Source organism: Arachis ipaensis, chromosome B09, assembly GCF_000816755.2.
Source record: "Arachis ipaensis cultivar K30076 chromosome B09, Araip1.1, whole genome shotgun sequence".
In the NCBI taxonomy this organism is placed as follows: domain Eukaryota; kingdom Viridiplantae; phylum Streptophyta; class Magnoliopsida; order Fabales; family Fabaceae; genus Arachis; species Arachis ipaensis.
Genome location: NC_029793.2, coordinates 25,687,548 through 25,708,190, shown reverse-complemented (window position 1 = coordinate 25,708,190; position 20,643 = coordinate 25,687,548). Strand labels below are relative to the sequence as shown.

General features: G+C 32.8%; 2 protein-coding genes and 1 long non-coding RNA gene across 5 annotated transcripts; 1 reads left to right on the top strand and 2 right to left on the bottom strand.

Annotated features, from left to right (window-relative positions):
• On the top strand, nt 4,010-4,423 carry LOC110266803 (polyadenylate-binding protein, cytoplasmic and nuclear-like). Its single transcript, XM_021111820.1, has one exon. It carries the CDS (start codon nt 4,010-4,012, stop codon nt 4,421-4,423), a length of 414 nt encoding a protein of 137 aa, XP_020967479.1.
• On the bottom strand, nt 10,962-12,244 carry LOC107617037. 3 transcript variants are annotated; one of them, XR_002354434.1, is made up of 3 exons: nt 11,841-12,244; nt 11,222-11,277; nt 10,962-11,045 (listed from the first exon to the last, which is right to left on the bottom strand). It is a non-coding gene; the product is annotated as an uncharacterized LOC107617037 (long non-coding RNA). The 3 variants fall into 3 exon arrangements; XR_001614765.2 differs by having other exon boundaries at nt 11,900-12,244; XR_002354433.1 differs by lacking the exon at nt 11,841-12,244 and having other exon boundaries at nt 11,222-11,538.
• LOC107615242 lies at nt 14,525-17,892 on the bottom strand. Its single transcript, XM_016317340.1, has 7 exons — nt 17,421-17,892; nt 16,336-17,315; nt 16,098-16,161; nt 15,895-15,990; nt 15,558-15,681; nt 14,695-15,139; nt 14,525-14,575 (listed from the first exon to the last, which is right to left on the bottom strand). Exons 1-7 carry the CDS (start codon nt 17,890-17,892, stop codon nt 14,525-14,527), a joined length of 2,232 nt encoding a protein of 743 aa, XP_016172826.1.

Genomic DNA, 20,643 nt, shown 5'->3' with positions numbered 1-20,643 from the left:
TGATATTGAGTAAAGGAATATACATATATATATGTATCATATACGTGTCCGTTAGTATATATGCCTTTAAGCATTGTTCCTCATATATATAATGTGTCGTTGTTTCAGCTGCCTTTTGGTATACATATACTATTTAGTCATAGACACATATATATATTTTATATGAGACAGTCTTTTTTTTTTTATTATTTAGTTTGGCAGAATTTTTTTTATATAATAAGCAGTAACTTGATTTATTTTAAAATATTGATAAAGTATTGTTACATTTTAATTTTTTTGGATTTAATTCTATGTGCTATTAATTTAATACAAATTAATAGATTATCCTTTTAGGATATAAGGATTATTAGACGCATCTATTTTATAAAGATTTGGTTTTGAAATAAATTGATTGAACATTATACTGTCAAAATAGCCTCTTTTGTGAAAATTGATTTATTCAAAACATTAGGAATATGTTGATATGTAATTCATGCGAATATTGGTCAGCCCAAAGGAAGGTCTGTATTTGGCCGAATTACAGACACATATTGATGGTAAATAAATATTTGGGTACCTGATAAAGAATAAAGTAATACTTATTATTTATGCGAACAATAATCGGCCCAAAAGAAGTTTATTGTTTGGCCAAATAATAAGCATTGCACACTTTTGTTTATTTTCTATTAATTATGCGGTCAATAATCGGCCCAAAGGAAGGTTATTGTTTGGCCAATTAATAGAAAATATATGCGGTAATAAATAGATTGCGAAATTTAAGTTTCCATGTGCGCATTGAGTCGGTCCAAAGAAAGGCTTAATGTGTGACAGGAATTTTGACAATATTTGATTACTGCAATGAGAGTATCACTTACAGTTAATTTTTCTATCCAAAGATTGAAAATTAATGTTGTTCTAGATATCTCAATATGAATTTTTCCCATTATTTGACTAATATTTACTGCATGTTTATTTGTTCTAAACCAGAAACTATGGCTTTAACTACCAATATTTCTGCACAAATTAGCAGTATTTCTATGCTGAATGGTTCAAACTTTAAAGTTTGGAAGGATATCGTGGAGATTGTCCTCGGTTGTATGGATCTAGATATTTCGAGAGCAGAAACCCACTTCCACTTCGGAAAACCTCAATGAGGTTAAAATAGAGAAGTGGGAGAGATCCAATCGAATGAGCATTATGATCATGAAACGCTCAATTCCTGAGGCATTTCGGGGCTCAATTACTGAGGATAAAGAGGCCAAACAGTTCCCAAAAGATGTTAAAAAATTCTTTACTAAGAATGAAAAGGTGAAGGCAAGTAGCCTTTTGAGCAAACTTGTCTCCATGAGGTATAAAGGTAAAGGGAACATAAGAGAGTACATTATGGAAATGTTTCATCTTGCTTTAAAATTGAAAGCACTAAAGTTAGAGTTGTCTGAAGATTTACTCGTACATTTCATTTTGATTTTTCTTCCTGCACACTTTGGGCAATTCAAAGTGAATTATAACACTCTGAAGGATATTTGGTCCTTAAATGAGCTTATATCTCACTGTGTGCAAGAAGAAGAGAAGCTACAGTAAGATAAGACTGAAAGTGCTCACATGGCTTCATCTTCTCAGTATAAAAGAAAGCGTAATACTACTGCGGATGTGCCTTCTCAGCAGAAAAAGGCTAAGAAACAGGATCAAGTTTCAACCTGTTTCTTCTGTAAGAAGGTGAGACACATGAAGAAGGATTGTACCAAATATGCCACCTGACATGTAAAGAAGGGTATAATTCTTACTTTCGTTTGTTCTGAGGCTAGTTTAAGTTATGCACATGTTGATACTTGGTGGGTAGATTCTGCTGCTACTACTCATGTAAATGTTACTATGCAGGGTTGCCTATGGAGCCGTCCACCAAGTTATGCTGAAAGATACATCTAGTGGTAGACGGCAATATAGTTGCAGTCGAAGCTATAGGAACCTTTAGATTATGTTCCACGAGTGGATTTTACTTGGATTTATTAGAGACATTTTATGTACCGTCATTTAGACGGAATTTGGTTTCTGTTTCTTGTTTGGACAAATCAGGTTATATTTTGTTCGTTCGGGAGACAATAAAGTCAGTCTCTTCTATAATTCGAATAATATTTGCTCTGGTCATTTGGTGGATAATCTATATAGACTGGACTTAAATTCCTATAATAATGAAATACTGCAAACGAGTACAAAACAAAAACTAAATGAGAATTCGGCATCATTATGGCATAAATGCCTAGGTCATATCTCTAAACAGAAAATTCAAAGGCTCGTGTCGGATGGAATTCTTGGACCCCTAAATTTGGCGAATTTTGAAGTCTGCATTGAGTGCATAAAGGAGAAAAAGACAAACGAAAGAAAATTAAGTGCCGAGAGAGCTAAAAATGTCTTAGAACTGATACATACTGATATTTGTGGCCCATTCTCTACTGTCTCTTAGAATGGACAACAGTATTTTTATTATTATTATTATAATTATCATTCAATTATATGAAATCTTTCATTCTTATTATCCTTTGGACATTGACGCAAGATTGTGGACATATGTATATTAGGAGTTTTTCAACGAAATTTTATGAATTTTTTATCTTGTCACGTGAAGCATCACAATTAATATATATATTTCGTGTTATTAAGTTATAATTATCTCAGTTTTAATTATGTTATATTTTTTTAGTGATTTAATATGGATGATATGAGTTAATAAAATAATTTATTTCAACAAATGGTATCTGAATCATCTATAATTGAATCATTAAAAAATTAATAAATTTATTTTTGTTCGTGTTCGATGTTTTCGATTTAGATAAATCTATGATGTTTCTATTTTCTTGCGTAAGAGCAGATTTCAATATTTATTATTGGAATGATATTATATACATTGAATAAAAAAAAAGACCGTCTCATATAAAATATATATATGTGTCTATGACCAAATAGTAATGTATACCAAAAGGCAGCTGAAACAACAACACATTATATATATGTGGGACAATGCTTAAAGGCATATATACTAAGTTACTAACGGACACGTATATGATACATATATATGTATTGGAAATATTTTAAGTGCATCAGAGAGTACTACTGGTACACCAGTTGTTTTAACCGTTGATTTCAATTAATATATTTTATATTTTTTTTTATAATTTAGATCAACGGTTAAAATAATTGGTGCACCGATACTCCCGGTGCACTTGAAATACTTCCTATATGTATATTCCTTTACTCAATATCATAATGTAACAGGAACGTGCATATATATGTTAATCCAGCAAAAGAAAAATAAAATTGAATATTTTCGATGACTAAATTATGGATGGCTCTAATACCACTTGTTAGAATAAATTAATTTCAATATCCTAGATCATCTATATTGAATCATTAAAAATATAACATAATGCGAAAGCGTACCTTTACTCATAAGAGTTAGAAATTGATGAAAGAATTTGGATCTTGTGGTTCTTTCGATCTTCTTCAACCAAAACCTTCTGTATTTCTAGGTGGCTAAACTGTAACTCTTTTGATGGGGAAAGAGCAACAAAGGCGGCTTTGGTATATTGGGGACTGAAGGTCTATTTATATTTGAGCATGACACCTATTAAACCCTTAAAGCTAAATAAAATAGTATCTAAAGCCCAAAAGATAATATATCTAAAATCCAAAAAGATAATTATCTAAGGAACAAAAGATAATATCTGATTTTATTCTCATTTAATTCCAAATCAAAAGTAATAATGACTTATTCAATTTAGCATTTATAACAATAAATGAGACCATCATTATATAAATCATTTAATTTAAAATAGCATAATTTGTGATTACAATTAATATATGTATTGCCCACAAATAAATTTGAATATTAAAATAATTTCCTAACAAATTGTTGTTAAATGTTTATATATAATGGGAAGAAATTAATTTATGTACAATCAGAGAAAAAGACTGGTAGAATGGTGCTTCAATAAAAGTATGAGAGTAAGTACTCCTAATACTCTATAATCTATCTATGTCTAATATAAGGCGGGATAAAGTTAGACAACCTCATGTTGAAAAAGATCCACGAATTTGGAATTGGGAAGCGTATCTCCGATTGGAGAGTGAATCATTCACAATTTTTGTGGATAATTTACCTAGCAATGTTTCAAAGAATGAATTGTTTCATATGTTCAAGTGGACAGAAAGGATAAATGACTTCTATTTAGCACGTAAGGAGAAGTATGGCCGGATCCATCTGTTTGCTTTTATTAGGTATACTACCAAAGGAGGTTCTTTAAAGGCCATCAAGGAGATGAATGGAATGCGATTAAGGAGCAAAGAGATCTTTGTGGGTGAGGCTAAGTACAGGAGGAGGATTGATGTCCAGGGAAAAACCACTACACACGATGAAGATGTCAGGGAGTCTCCTGATGAAAAAAAATAATAATAAAAAAAAGAATATTGAGGTGAACGAGAAAGAGAGAGTTGTCTTGGAACACCATAGAAGTGAAGAACTAGAAATTCAGAAGGAACCGTTGGAGGTGGGATGAGATGCGGTAGTAATGATGCCACATGGACTACGGGAGGCAGAGCATGACAAGGATAGAAAGGTATTTGCTGTTGAGGATTTGGATGAGTGGCATGAGGGTTTTTTGAAAACGCGAACGGATAATCCTTTGATGTATCCGGCAGTTATGGTGAGTGAGAAATCTATGGAATCTCAAACAATCAGCAATGAAGCAATCTCTGAAAGAATAGAGACTTGGGAATACAGGGATAAACGGAAAGAAGGGGTTGATCTGGTGTTGAACAAAAGTTTAGTTAGGGCTGAGTTGAAGCATATAAGGCCCAATATGTTAGTGGGGTGTAGCGACGAAGTGGCTGTGTGGTGCGACGAAGAGTACGTCATTATGCATTTTAAAAGGGCCTCCTTGTTGGCTGCTGTGGGCGACGGTGATGAGAGGGCGTGGCTAGTCATGGAGTTTGCGGGGTTAATGCCACGGTGAACAGCGGCGACGAGGCAGATCTGGGAGCAGTGTGGAAGTCAGCTGCTAGTGGCGGAGGTGATAATGTCCATGCTGAACTTGATGGCGTGGAGGGCAAGGAGGAGCGTGAAGCCCCTTATACACCCGACGAGCAGAATCAAGCCGGAAAAGAGATTGGCGGAGGTGCGGAGAATTGTTCGAACAACACAGCGGAGAAAAATATTCTACCAGGTGTAGTTAATGAGATCTACGCTAGTTTGAACGAGAGTGGTAAGCAGCATGTTGGCATATGTCTGATGAGGGGTGATGCAGTATAAGATTCAGATTTAGAGAATGAGAATACAATGGTGTAGGAAATTGGGTTGGATGATGAAAGGGCTGTAAGAAACTTCGAAGATTTGGAGGACTTAGAGCAGGATGCAGACGGTGAAACTAATCAATGTAGAACCTATGCACAATTACTCAAGAGGGGGGGGGGGTGAATTGAGTATTGCAACAACAATGAATCTTTTTGCGAAAGTTAAAGACAATATACAAAAGTGTTATTGTACTAGTATTTTTCCAAGAGCTTAACTCAATTGCTAAGCATTTATAAGGAGCTTTTACTTTCCAATAGACACCAACTCAAATAAATTGATCAAGAAGAGGAGACAATCAATCTTGGTCTTCATCATCATCAGTATCCTCTTCATATGGTAGGTGGATCTCGAAATGCTCATATAAGTCATCAATACGACGATCCAAGCGACTCGTGCGATGATCTACACGAGACACACGACGATTAAGTGCTTCAAGTTACCTACCATGCTCTACGTCAATCCTTTGGATGTTTTGGTTGATGGATTGTAATTCTCTCATTACATCAACCAAGGAGGGTGGTTCTTGAGCTTGAGGTGCTTGTGGAGGAGCTTGCTCTTGAGGACCTTGTTCATCAACATTTCTTCTTCCCATTTTGTTGAGAATATGAGTGTTGATACAAGATTGAGGTGGTACTTCCTTGGCAATCTCATTTGATATATCAATACCAACATAATCAAAGACTTTAGACCATAGGCAAAGGAATCCTAATCCACCATTCCTATCCTTCATCTTGAGCCTAACCATATGTTGTATTATAAAGTATGGCCAATTAATCTTAATTCCATTCATCATAGCCCACATGACAATCAAATCTTCATCATTTACATTCGCATGCCCGGATATTCTAGGTTGCAATACATAGGTGACTAGATATAACAAAGTTCTATGTTCCGCACTCATTGAATTGCAACTAATTTTGGAGTGAGCTCCTTGTACAAGGTTGAACAAATGCATGGCATTGTCCTTTGAATAATCCCATTCATCAATTGGGGTTTTACCACCTTGAAACAAGTCACCTTGATTTGGCAACTCCCAAATGGTGGCTAACTCATCACCATCTAGCCTATAATCCTTTCTTCCTATCTTGAAGAATAATATGAAACTTGATTCATCTTCCTCATCAATCTCAATCATGAGTGTACTATAGGCTATGGCAACTAAATCCGGATAAAATTTACTCTTAATTTGAACAAAAATTCATGAGGCCTTGATGAACTAGAATAGCCTTAAGAGTATCAAAGTTATGAATGACAAGAAGGGTCGGATCCAAATACCTTGGAGGAATTTCCTTTCTTCCGGCGAGCCTTACCTCATAGAATTGAAGATCTTCATTAGAAGCAAAGTACCTTGCCAAAGGATGATTATTTGGAGGTGGAACCACACTTGAAGAGCCTTTTGACTTCTTGATGGTTCTCTTGATTCTAGGCATTGTGGATGATTTTGTTTTATGGGTTTTGTAGAGGAGAATGTGGGGACTTCAAATATGTAATTTGTTTGTAGTGGGTATCTAAGTTTTGTGAGTTGTATGAAGCTATATGTGAGCTTGTTTTGGAGGTTATGGAGGTTTGAATGTGGGGATATGAGTTGTGAGGTTGAAGATGATGAAAAAGTGGGGTTTTGTTGCTCAAAAATGCCAAATTCACGTATTTTTGTGCAATTTGGTCGTGTTTGCATCGATGCAATAGGCTTTGCATCGATGCAACATGCATCATTTTGCCCAAAAACACCAAATTTTCATCCTTTGGTGGTTCTTTCTTTAATCCTTTGAGTTCCATCATGTATATACTCACTTAAACTATTATAAACTTCGATTTGTTGATCCTCCATTGTTTATAATCTTCAAATTCTTCAATCTACCTCAAGATTAATCACTCATTCATCAACTCATAAACCTACAAAACAATGGCTAATTGGATATCTCCAATGCTTAAGTTAGTAAGAGATACAAAAATAGCAATATAAATACAATGAATTCAAACAAATCATATTAGATTAGAATCCAAGATACCAAGTTCATTTCGGATGTTAAAAAAACTTTCTTTACATAAAGGTTTAGTGAAGATGTCCGCTAGTTGTTTACTAGTTTCGACAAATTCAATAACCACATCACCCTTTTCAACATGGTCTCTTATGAAGTGATGTCTAATCTCAATATGCTTGGTTCTTGAATGTTAAACCGGATTCTTGGTTAAATTTATTGCACTAGTATTATCACATTTGATAGGAATGTGATCAAGCATGAGTCCACAGTCCACAAGTTGTTGTTTCATCCATAAAATGTGGGCGCAACAACTACCGGCGGCTACATACTCGGCTTCGGCAGTAGACAAGGCTACACTTACTTGTTTCTTACTATGCCATGAAACAAGAGAGTTTCCTAGAAAGTGACAAGTGCCGCTAGTGCTTTTCCTATCCAATTTGCAACCGGCAAAATCGGAATCGGAATAACCAATCAAATCACAAGTGGATCCTTTCAGATACCACAATCCAACATTTAATGTTCCTAGGAGATACTTCATAATCCTTTTCACCGCACTGAAGTGAGATTCCTTAGGATTAGTTTGGTATCTCGCACACATGCATACACTAAACATGATATATGGCCTACTTGCCGTTAGATAAAGTAATGATCCTATCATGCCTCTATACTTCTTTACATCTATGCTTTTACCTTGTTCATCTTTGTCAAGGTAGCAAGTAGTGCTCATTGGTGTGTCCATTGCCTTAGCATTGTCCATTCCAAATCTTGTGAGCAATTCCTTGCAATATTTGGTGTCTTTCATGTCGTTTGTTGGTTTGTCATTCATCAAAACCTACGAATACAAACTTCGCATACAAGCAACATGATTTACAATCAAGATGAACACGGAGGAAGTGGGGATAAAGATATGGCTGAAAATAGGGTTACTTGGGATTTGGCTGTCGAATCAGGAGCTGTTTTATATGACGAGGATGATGACATTATGACTATTCTCCAAGCTCAGAATGAAGTATTGGCACAAAAAAGAAGGCAAGCAAAACAGAAAGAGAAAGTAAGAAGGTGCCACCCTAAAAACCGAAATAAGGTGTGTAATAAAGTTTTTAAATGATTTTAGTTTGTAGAATATGAGGGGTTTAGGGGGTGTTGGAAAGTGGAAAATGGTAAAAAATTTAAGAGTAAAAATAATGTGAATATATTAGGATTGATAGAGACAAAGAAGGAGGTGATTTCTAAGTTTGATGTAGTGCAATTTTGGGGTAATGATGCGGTGAGTTTGGAATTTGTGGGATCGGAAGGTGCTTCTGGAGGTTTATTAATAATGTGGGATGTTATGATGTTTAGGTTTAGTAATTGTTACAAAGGGGAGAGATGGTTGTGTATAGAAGGGGAATTGACAAACAATAATTTTATATGTACTGTTTGCTTGGTGTATGGTGCACATACAAGGGAAGAGAAGCTTGCTGTGTGAGAAGAGTTGAGTTTTTTATCGAAAATATGCCAGGTTCCTCTTTGCTATATGGGTGTCTTCAATGAGGTTGTGCAGTTGGAAGAAAGAAAAGGTGCTAGTGTGTTAACAGCTTTATCTAACTGGTGGATATAGAGCTGAATGATCGTAAGTTTACGTGGTTCAGGAGGTCAATCATGCAGTCAAATTACTAGAATATTAGTGAGTTTGGTTTCATTGTTATCATTTGGAGCACTTGGTTGAAAAAGAATGACAGAATTTTCAGGAATCAAGAATCAGGTGTTGTAGAAGTAATTAACAGGTCGATTAAGAGTTACAAAGAGTGGAGTGATATTTGATCTTTTAGGTTGTTGATAGCTTTTGTCGAAGATGATTAGGAATTAATTTATTTTATCTGTTTACTACTTTTCTATTGAGACGTTGATGCTCCTCCTTGTTGTGTTCAGCTTTTTATTTCAAAAAAAAAAATTTTAAAATAATGATGAGAAATAAATTTTTTTATGTATATATATTTTTATGACGTTCTAAACCAATATGTGAATTGAATAATAAAAAAATGAATAGTTAATCTAATATAATTTTATTAATGATATAATTCAATAATAAAGTATTATACAACTTTAAGATACATTTTGAAAGATTTCTTTGTACACAACATTTATTGTTGCTGAAGTAGATATACATGTGTTATTTTGAATCAACACTCTTAAACCTAGCTTAGATTTAATCTTTGATAAAGCAACATATAGTTGCAACTACTAAAAATAGGATTTTTTCGGACGAATTTTGAAATGAAATTTCGAACAAATTAGAGATAAAATTTTTCTTTCAAATAAAATTGGGACGAATTTTTTTGTCCTAAAAAGTCTTGTTGCTAATTTACATTTTGTCTAAAATTTCGTCTGAAATTTTTTTCAGATGATTTTGTGACAAATTTCGAATAGGCATTTATCTGCTAGATTTCTAACTATTATGATGTATTTTAGACGAATTTTAGACAGATTAGTTAACATAAAGACAATATATTTCAGACAAATTTCAAACGTAAAAATATTTCATTTTAGACAAATTTTTTTCGAACAAATTTTATACAAATCAAATATTTCTTTTCAATTAAATATCAGACAAATTTAATTTAAAAGAATTTACGTATTTGAAACAAATTTCATACAAAACAAAAAATTATTTTCGCACAAATTTTCTACAAATTTAATATAATATTTCAAACAATTTTCATACAAAATAATTTGCTATTTAATATATAAATATTTTAGAAAATAAATTGTATTCGATCTGCTTTCTATATTAAGACCATCATAATCATTTTTTCATATTACATCATCGAAATTATAAACACATAATAAAGTCATGAAAAAGTTAATTACCATAAAAGAGTTAAAAAAATATTTATTATTAAAATACTTTTGTCTATAAATGTAATCAAACTAAAATAAGAAAAAAAAATACTTAAACTAAAACAAAGAAAGCCTTTAAAAAGGTCAAATATCATGAATAAATAAAATAAAATGTACTAACTAATTCACCTAAAAATTCCTTAATTTAAATCAGAAAAAACATATACTCCTGACATCAATCACTTATGTTATCATCCTCATCATCACTAGAGCTTGTCCCAAGCTCATCTTTTGCAGGATCAGACAAGGTTAAAGGAAGTGGGAGATTCAACTTTTTATACAAAGCATGAATTGTAATTTTTAGTAGAACCAATTTTTTTCTGTTGAACCTTTAGTTGACGTCTTTGATCTTTTAACTTGTGCTCAGCATCATTCAACTTAACCTTTTGCTCTGACTACTGGAGAATACATAAATAAAAACAAAATGTTAAATTCAAAGACATTGGCAAATGATAAAAAAAGAAAAGTGTTAATAGAGTTGAAGGAAAACTAATAACAGTGTTAATAGGATCAATAGTTTGTATTGAATCAACAAACATAGCATGAGGGGAAAGAAGCTTAGCTTTCTTCAATATATCCTGAAAACTAAATTAAGATAAAAAAGCATACAAGTATCTAGATTTCACCATACAGTTCTCGCAAGTTAAGGATATTACATGAAATAATCGCTTAATAGGACCAGACAATAACTTCAATAAAAAGCCATGTATAAAACAGAAAATAATGTAGCAAGAAGAATGCTAGTAGCAAAACTAATCAGAAGAAATCCAGATTTCCACCTCAATATCAGTACTTGAATATAAATATATATCTGATTCAATCCTAAGGCGTTCTGCTCTGTTACCAATTTGCTCAAGGCTCTGTCACATGACACAAAACAAAATAAATACAACCAAATTAGAGAAGGTTAACTGACTCTAAACCCAAAGTACAGTCACAAATCAAATGTTAAACTTTAGTGCCCACATCAGGGAAATCAAATATTATCCTAAACTACAATACCAGGATGCCAGAAAGAAACCCAATAAAAGCTAACCTCTTCACTAGACACATATAAAATTCGAGACGCTTTGCCTTCACTGCAACCCTTTGCTATCATTGTTGCTATCTTCCAATCAAATTGTGACAATAAAAGAAAGCATTAGTGGTAAGAGTTTTGTATCCTCTTAATTTAAAAGAAATCAAATTGAACTCAAGTCCAATCAGCAAAATATAAAACAAGATAGATAATAATAACATTACAATCCACAAGATCGATTCTGTTACAAGTGAGCCAATCATTTCACTTCATTTGTATCCTCTTAATTTATTTTGTGGCATTGCGGATGCGATCTAGAAAGAACGTATTGTATAAATATTGCTCTTATAAAATTTTAGTACCAGAAATAAAATCTCTCACACAAGGACATATTTATAAAGTTTAACTACTTTATACACTTTCAGGTTAAGCAATTTTAGACATGCATTCAATTAGGTAAATTCACCTAGCAAAAGTAAACTACTTTTTTTACATTGATTGTATGAATGAGAACAGTTGTAATTGAGCAACTGTGTAAAAATTTTAGATTATCTTACTCGCATCAAAATTGGATTTATTTTGAGCTATATATATATATAACTGATTTATTTTGAGCTTATTTTTCGTAAAAGCTTACCATAATAAGATGCACCAACTAAGTTAGACCATAGCTCTTGACTCAAATTAAGAAAATACCTTTTGCACTTGCTCTTCAAGATAGTAGAAGAAGGATTATTGTGCCAATTCCTCTTCCTCTGATCTGCTTTAATTACAGACCAGTTTCCTGCACCAGCCTTACTTTATCTTCCTCCTGAAGAAATCACATAAATGTTCAGCAATCTTTATGGAATATCCAACGTGAAGGTGGGAAAAAAACATATAAATATATTTAAGAGTTTTCCCCTTGAATAACAATATGATCAAGTAACTACAAGATACCATGAATGAATACCAATTATATTAGATACCATCAAGATAAGCACTTGGACGCCTAAATAATACTATGAAAAGTCAAATGCTTCAACCGCTCCTATCAATTTCTAATACAAAGACAGAAGTGTGTGTATCTTATCTATCATTACGAAGACAGAAGTGTGTGTATCTTATCTATCTTGTCTAATGATGTTGTACTAGTAATAGAAGTTAATATACAATAACGTTTTCGTCCTATTATATCACATGGTGTATATATGATTCTCTGCTAGGCATTATCCAATAAATTTTGGTGAGGCTCACTAATGCATTTGAAAGAAAACAAAATACAAAATGCTAGATGAGTACAAATTAAACAAGATTCTTTAATTCCAGAGCAAACTATTCACCATTTCTTTCTTTCTATTTTCTCTATCCCACATGCTTTATATATACACATAGAAACTATGGTTACAAGCTTACGTACATGGCAAACAATAACGCTGGCACTTAAATTTAACTTGAAGATATTCTTGTTTTCAGCATAGTAATACAAGCACCAGCAGGGGGGGGAGGAGAAAAAGAAAAAAGAAGACAGTTGAATTTGGAGAGAAAGTTACGTTGTGATATATATTAATTCCTATTAATTAATTAATGGAAGTTACCAAAGTTTTCTTGTTCTTCCAATTTGATACCAACCTCAGCAAACCTTTTCTCTTTGTAAACGTACCACTTAGCAGCAACAACGTAAATGACAGCATTGATAGCACTCAACAAACTCAATTATATTGAATCAATTATATTAGATTAGATTAGATAAACGAATACCTTGATAATACACAACAGCATAGGAAGCAAGCACAATTAAACTTGATAATACACAATCTGCAATACAGGAACAGATTCACAGGAACAGATTCACAACAAGCCAATTCTCTCAATTTTTTTCGGTAAAAATATTGGATCCTAACATATTCCTAAATTTAATATGCCAAAATTTAAACTTTCATTTTCACATCTGAAACACAGGAACAGATTCACAGCCAGGGAACCAAAATAATGGCCCTTATCATAAGAACAAAGAAACAGAGGGAAGAAATAGTTACCTTGTACTATTCATGGTGAGGGTTGAGCGCCGATTAAGGGATAGGCACTGACGGTTGAGCGCCGATTGAGGGATGAGCAGCAATGTCTTTGGTGTTTAGGGTTTACGACAGACAGCACCAATCGAGGAAGGGCACGCCGATGCAGGGTGCACCGACGGAGCAGTGACGACAGAGTAGTGCTGACGGAGTAGCACCGATGGAGGGTTGCGGGAGAGGGTGCGAGGTTACGAATCTAAGGAGGAGGCTTGTGGTTACGGTACGAGGGTTGCGACAGAGAGGGTGCGAAAGAGAGGGTGCGACGAAGGGCTGCAAGATAGGGCTCGGAGAGAGGGATGGGTGCAAAGGTTCTCAGTAGTAATAAAGGTTCTCAACAGTGATAAAGATGAAGGGCTCAGAGAGAAGGCTGGTGCGACAGTTCTCATAGTAGTGATGAAGATGAAGGGCTAAGTGCCGAAAAGCCTTTTTTCTTGTAGTGATGTATTCATTTGTATTTTTTTTTAATATACTTTAATCTTATATAAAAAAGTATATGATTTTTTTATTTTACGTAATTTTTTAATTTTTATTTATTATTTGTATTATTTTTTTAAAAGATTGGATATAATTTATTTTTAATTTTTTATATATGTGATTCTTTTAGATACACTTTGTCTTAAATTTTGAATTATTATAACGTAAATAATTAAAAGAATAAATTAAAAAATAATAGACTAATTTAAGATATAAACAATATTTTTATACTAAATGTTAAAATTTTTCAATAAACATTTGAAATTCGTTTGAAAACTGATGCACTTTCAAACAGAATTTACAAATGATGTTATTTTCATCCCAAATTTGCGGAAAAAAATTTTAGCTACTTTGAAGGGTAAGCTATAGTAAAAGTATTTAAGACTAATTATAGACAAATTTGGGATAGAATTAACATTTTTCAAAATGTGTCCTAAATCCGTCTGAAGTTATTGTGCATATTCAGATGAAATATGGACGAATTATAGTTTTTGTCCAAAATGTATTGCTAATCTGTATGAAAATTTTGGCGCTATCCAAAAAAAAAATTGACGCCAAAATTTGGGACAAAATTTAGACAAATTTAGGACGGAATATATTATTCCAATGTCTCCACTAAAAGTTATTCAACATTTGTCTCAAATTTGTCTGAAATAAAAAAGTCATTCAGACAGAATAAATTTCGTTTGAAATTTTCGTCCGAAAAAGCTCTATTTCTAGTAGTTGCGCGTGTGTAAAAACCGGCTTGGATAAATACAACCCAACTGTGCTGAGAGTTTGTCCTTGTGACTTGTTAATGGCCATTGCAAATGAGATGACCAATGAAAATTGCCTTCTTTGGAATCTAAAAGGTAACATTGGATTATTAGGAATTATGTTCATGCAAGGTATTAGAACAACATCTCCTGCTTTATTCTCGGTCTAAATAACACACTCTATTACATGATTACCTAATCTCCTTACCTGTAATCTTGTACCATTGCAAAGTCCATTAAATTGGTCAATATTTCTTAGTAACATAACAGGAACACCTACTTTTAATATAAGTTCATGAGGTCGTAAACCTGAGCAGTTAATGGCATTTAGTACGTTAGGAGTAAATGTATCAAGTTCTGACTCCATGCTACCTTCTTCAACGTACATGGAGTCAGAACTCAGATAAACCTTCTCGTCTGCTTCAATATGCTTCATTATATGATTATTTATCTCGTGCACAACATCTAGTGTAGGAGCAAGAATGGTTCTCTCCTTGAAAAAAGTTGACTGCTGCAAATTAGTAAGTATACCAGGATATACAAATCTAATGATATTGTCAAAGCCATCAGCATTGTCCTTGATTAGAATTTCTTCTGGAATATTTACCTCAGACTCACCATCAATTGAATCTCCTTCAAGACCATCACCAATTCTAAAAAGCCATTGAGCGAATTATTTGATTTCAATAGAATCAGATTCAGGCACGCCAACTGTAAGATGCATATTTTGAGAAAGCGTAATTACTTTGCATGTTGACCACAGATAAGATGAGTTAACTGTAGCTTGTACAATATCTTGTCTAGATCCCATAGGTATTACAGGTAGAATCTGTCTAAAGTCACCTCCAAGTACGACTACCTTACCACCAAAGGGTAAGTCTTTATTGTATGATGATGAAGATCTAAGTATGTCTTTGAAAGACTTGTCGAGTGCTTCATAACAAATCTTGTTTAGCGTCAGAGCCTCATCCCATATAATAAGCTTTGCTTTGAAAATCAACTTAGCAAGCGGAAACCCCTTGTTTTATACTACATACAGAATCTTCATGAAGTTCCAAAGGTATCTTAAACCTAGAATGAGCTGTACGGCCTTTTGGAAGCAAAAGAGATGCAATTCCACTTGAGGCAACATTAAGAACAATTTCTCCTTTGGCACGAATAGCTGCAGAAAGTGCCCTATATAGAAATGTCTTACCTGTTCCACCATAACCATATATGAAGAAAAAACCACCAAGGTTATTATTCACGGCTTCGCTTATTCTATGAAAAGTATTTTGTTATTCACAGTTCATTGGGGACAACATAACTTCTAATTCGTCCCTTAAGGCAACAATATCAAAAGTTAGCTCGTCAGCTATTATCTAATCATCCAAGCCATCAATGATATCTAAATCAGGGAGAGGAATACCATTAAACTCTCGAAGTGACCTACCATTAGCTTGCAACATCATCTCAACCTTTGAAAGAGTCATATTTAGTAGTTGATCATCACTAAGCTGAATGTCTAAAATGAAGATGAAAAAGTTGTTAAGCAATTAATGAGGTATTTTAAGATAAAAAATATTATTTAATCCTATAAGCGAAATTGATTTAACATGTTGAATGATATACCTGGATTAAGTGTTGAAATTCTATGTGAATATAACAAATATTCAGATAATTGTTGGTAGCACTGCTGCCATACCAATTCAGGTCTAGATATGTTATTAGAAATCAACAACACAACAAACAGATTTTGTAAGTAGTTTCCAGATGCCTAAGTGCTTGCTTCTAGAATTGCATCAACAAATTCCTTGTTATCTTGTAGGAGTCCCAAACCATAGCATGTTTCCTTGAATGAGTTGTATACCACACCATCCACAGTACGTAAATCAGTAAAACTCATGCATCCTCTTTGTATGTTTAACAATATTCTCATGTAATAATCCTCACCGTTACCACGTGGAACATGAGTCAGCCGTCCAATAGAAAAGCCTTGTTTGCGAGGAAACCACATGCATGAATCATCATTCCATACAAATTTTGTAGGAAATTCGCTGTATGTTAAAGATCTAGCAAAAGGATACTCACGATTAGCCAACATCCAAGCAGCTAACTTAGTAACCTTACCATCTACACGTTGAATAACATCAGCAATGTTTTCATGGTCCTTGAAAACAACTGGTTGCTCATCAGGTAGGTGGAATGGTAGACGAATTACTGCAGGTTCTTTAAGCTGAATCTCATAACCAAATATCCACCAAGCTGCCTCACATGCAGAAATGTAACGACAATTATAGTAGTTACGTATCTCATCAACAACTTGTTGAAGAGACCCATCACCAGATGTTTGGTAAAATGAGGCAGTAACCCTATCATTACCCTTACGGACGTACTTGAATAAATATTTAATAGAAGAAGTCTGACATGTATGCTCCACATTAATGTGACAACCATACTTTAAGAGTAGATCAGGATTGTAAGGTACAATATAAGAATTATCCAAAACTGCATTCTTCTTAGTTATTGTATGACCATTATCCAGCCTTTTATACTTTGGGAAACCACCCTCATCAATAATCGTTCTATTACTGAATGGCTTTGGAAAAAACTTAGAACACCTTCCATTTATCATGCATGGACTACTGATGTTGTGCCTCCCACATGGACCATGAACCATGAACTTCTCAACAGCTGCATAAAGTCTAGGCATGTTAGTCTTATCAGGGATTTCAGCTGATATCACACGGTCAATATCATCGGGTGATTTAGGCTTATATTGTGGTTGCATGAACAATAGAATGTGAGCATGTGGTAGACCTCGTTTCTGAAATTCAACTGTGCACACATCTGTATAAATAATTGACATCAGAATACAAACAAAATAGTATAAGAATAATATATATACATATATATATATATATATATATATATATATATATATATATAATTTACATGCAAAAATATTGCCAAAGAACCTCTCATTCTTGAAATCAGATATCAACTCATCTAACTTAATACTAAAGATTCTTGAGGCAATATCAAGACGATCCTCGGCCTTAAGGACAGTGCCATGTAAAAGGCGTTTGATCTCGTCCCATTTAGGATTGCAAGTAATTGTGATAAAATAACTGGGGTATCCAAAATACTTGCAAATGGCAAATGCATCTTTACAATTGTTGAACATGTATCTAGGACCACCAGTGAAACTGCTTGGAAGAATTATTCTTTGACCAGAAAGAATCGCATTAGCTTCTCCCCTAACTAAAGATTCGTGCAATGAGTTGTACTTGTTAACCCTGAGCTTAGGTTGGTTGTTGCGTAAATATCTAAGATGCTCAGACTCAATCATAGTATATGAATCAACTAAGAACTGCTGAAATAATCTTCTTGAATGTAATAGTATAGATGATCCTTCCAAACGCATTTGTATTCTGTATGAAAAGAATTCTCTTATGCTTGTAGTCTTTCTCTTCTTAGTACCAGAAATATCAAACATGGAAGAGTTCTCAATACCTGGACTAAAACCATCCTCCCCATAGGGAAAAATCAAAGGATACTATAGAGACAGGTAAGACGGGTGAAGGACATCTATCCTTTTCAGCCTGTTTGAGGTAGTCTCAAGAATGATATCTCTCTGCAAACTTGACTCATCAATATCACCAACAATAAGTATTGCAACCTCAGAAGCTGTTGGGAGGTTATACCTCCTGCCATCCTTTTCCCTTTTTCTAATTAGTTTGAGCTTCATATTAGTTTTTGAATCTTCTTTGAAGCGATCGTGTGCATATCGAAATGACTTTGTAAGAGGATTATGAAGATCTATTATTTGTTTCAACTCATTAACAATTGGTCGTCCAATAACATTATTCGAATTGGAAGATCTGTTTAAACAAAAAAATTATTACTACTCAAACTTTTAAAAATATAATATTTTCATTAAACTATTAGGAAATATTCTATAGTAAATAACATAGTATATGTTGGAAAAAATTAATGTGCCTGATGGCAGATATGCGATTTTGAATCTCATTTTCAATGCCGTATATGTATAGCTGTGCAAACTTTGGAATATCACTTGGTGACGGAAGAAAACTTCCAATTGAATGGTAATTTTGACCACTAAGAGAGAACGTAGGAGGTGCATATCCATTGTTTATATTGTGATTATTTTACCAGCCACAGATGTGAAACAAAACATGGAATTAAAAGAATGTATATTCTTGCGAAAGTATCTACCACGTTCATCATTCTCAAAATACAAATCTTGTAGAATTTGGGGTGCCTCCCTAAGAAAGGGAAGCTCAACCTTCCCACTCATGCAACATGTGCGGAATATAGGGATATTACTTCCTTTGCTCTTAGATAGCCTTTCACCGTCCCACATCACAGCTTTGCAATATCGACATACATGAATTGGATCCCCAGCATCCCAGGTAACTAAATTCATTAAAAAAATATTTAAAAAAAATCATATACAGATACTTTTTTAAAAAAGGCAACAATAAATATATGTAAAATATATTATTATATTAATATCTACCTGTTTTGCATGTCAAATTGCAATTGGATAATGTGTTTAAGCTAGATGACCCTAAAAAATATAGTATTAATTAAAAATGTGAAAATTAAACAAATGAAAAAAGGAAGAAGATTTAAACGAAAAAGATGATAGTTTAAAAAAAAAAACCTGTATTATTATCATGAATTTCTTATTGAATATAATCTGAGTCAATCACTATATCATCAAAGGCATCAAGACCTGAATTAAATAAAAATATTCAACAAAAATATCCAACAATTGTTAGCATTATACAAAGAATAATAATTAAATAAAACTTTATAACACGTTAAATATATGTGAAAATAATTTACCTTCATAATGTCCATTGTTAACATGTGATACCGGTTTCTTATTGTAGAGAACTTACTTAGAGCTCTCACCATTGAAGAATTGAGAAGAATTAAACAACTCTTTGCTACTTCTACGTAATGATTCGATGATTGATTTCTCCCTAAGCACTGTACTCTTATTTGGGAGTATTTGTGTACTGCCATGTATATTTAAATGTTTATAATTATCCATTTATAGTGAACTTAATAAATACTCTGAATATATAGTAATTAAATCTGAAATATAAAAATTAAAAAAAATTATGCTAAACAAAAAAAATAATTGTATTAAATAATACTCTGAATATATAGTAATTAAATCTGAAACATAGAAAATTAAAAAAAATTATGCTAAACAAAAAAAATAGTTGTATCAAATATAATCTATTTAAATATTACATTGAATTATGTATAGAGTACAAAAAAAAGTTATCAATAATTAAATGTTAGCTTGAATTATGTATAGAGTACGAAAATAGTTATTAATAATTAAATATTAGCTTGAATTATTTATAGAGCACGAAAAAGATAGATAAAATACTAAAGATGTCGAAGAAAGTAAAAATATAGAAACAATAATATGTGAATAAATGTAGTAGCTTTAAATATAAGTTACTTTTGTAGCATATGACGTATGAATCCACTAAATATATAACAAATGAACATTACATTATTAATGCATTTAAATAAAAAATTAAGAAAAAATGAATAAAACTTTTTCATGAAATCACTATATCTAAGATATAAATATAAAAATAACTACAAAGTGATAACCTTAAAAAAACTATTGAATTTTTTTTGTTACTTAAAAAAACACTAAAATTATATAAGAATAACTACAAAGATGAAAAAGAAATCATACCAGGAATCTAGGATAATGTGTTTGTTGTTAGTAACGTGAGGATTAATTAAATTTGACCTTGATGTGTTAGCCAATTGCTCATTGTAATTCTCTTTTCCCTTATTTTTTGAGAATGTATCTGATAACTTGAGCACTGCCTGGTCAACTAAAGGAATAAGAAAATGTTGAGTAATGATATATATAAATATTTGGTTGTATAATAAATATGAATGAGAGGTCTTACCATTTGATATATTGGACAGAGGAGTTCTGGAATGTTGAAAGCTATTATTCTGAGAAACTCCATCACCAGTTGAATATACTTGATTGATACATAACGTTGAATTGATTTTCTTATTGAGCAAATACTGAGAAACAAAGCCAGTACTTAATGAATGTAAACCCTGATAAATTAGTAGATAATTAGTTAATAATTTTTTTTTT

Bases quoted from the DNA above. Each gene is read 5' to 3' on its own strand.
- LOC110266803 (XM_021111820.1), top strand. From the start codon at position 4,010: ATGTCTAATATAAGGCGGGATAAAGTTAGACAACCTCATGTTGAAAAA.
- LOC107615242 (XM_016317340.1), bottom strand. From the start codon at position 17,892: ATGCGTTTGGAAGGATCATCTATACTATTACATTCAAGAAGATTATTT. The intron at 16,162-16,335 runs GTATACAACTCA...TTGGTATGGCAG, and splicing joins TACGTACTGTGGATGGTGTG to CAGTGCTACCAACAATTATC. The intron at 15,682-15,894 runs GTATTCCTCTCC...ATGGTGGAACAG, and splicing joins GTCACTTCGAGAGTTTAATG to GTAAGACATTTCTATATAGG.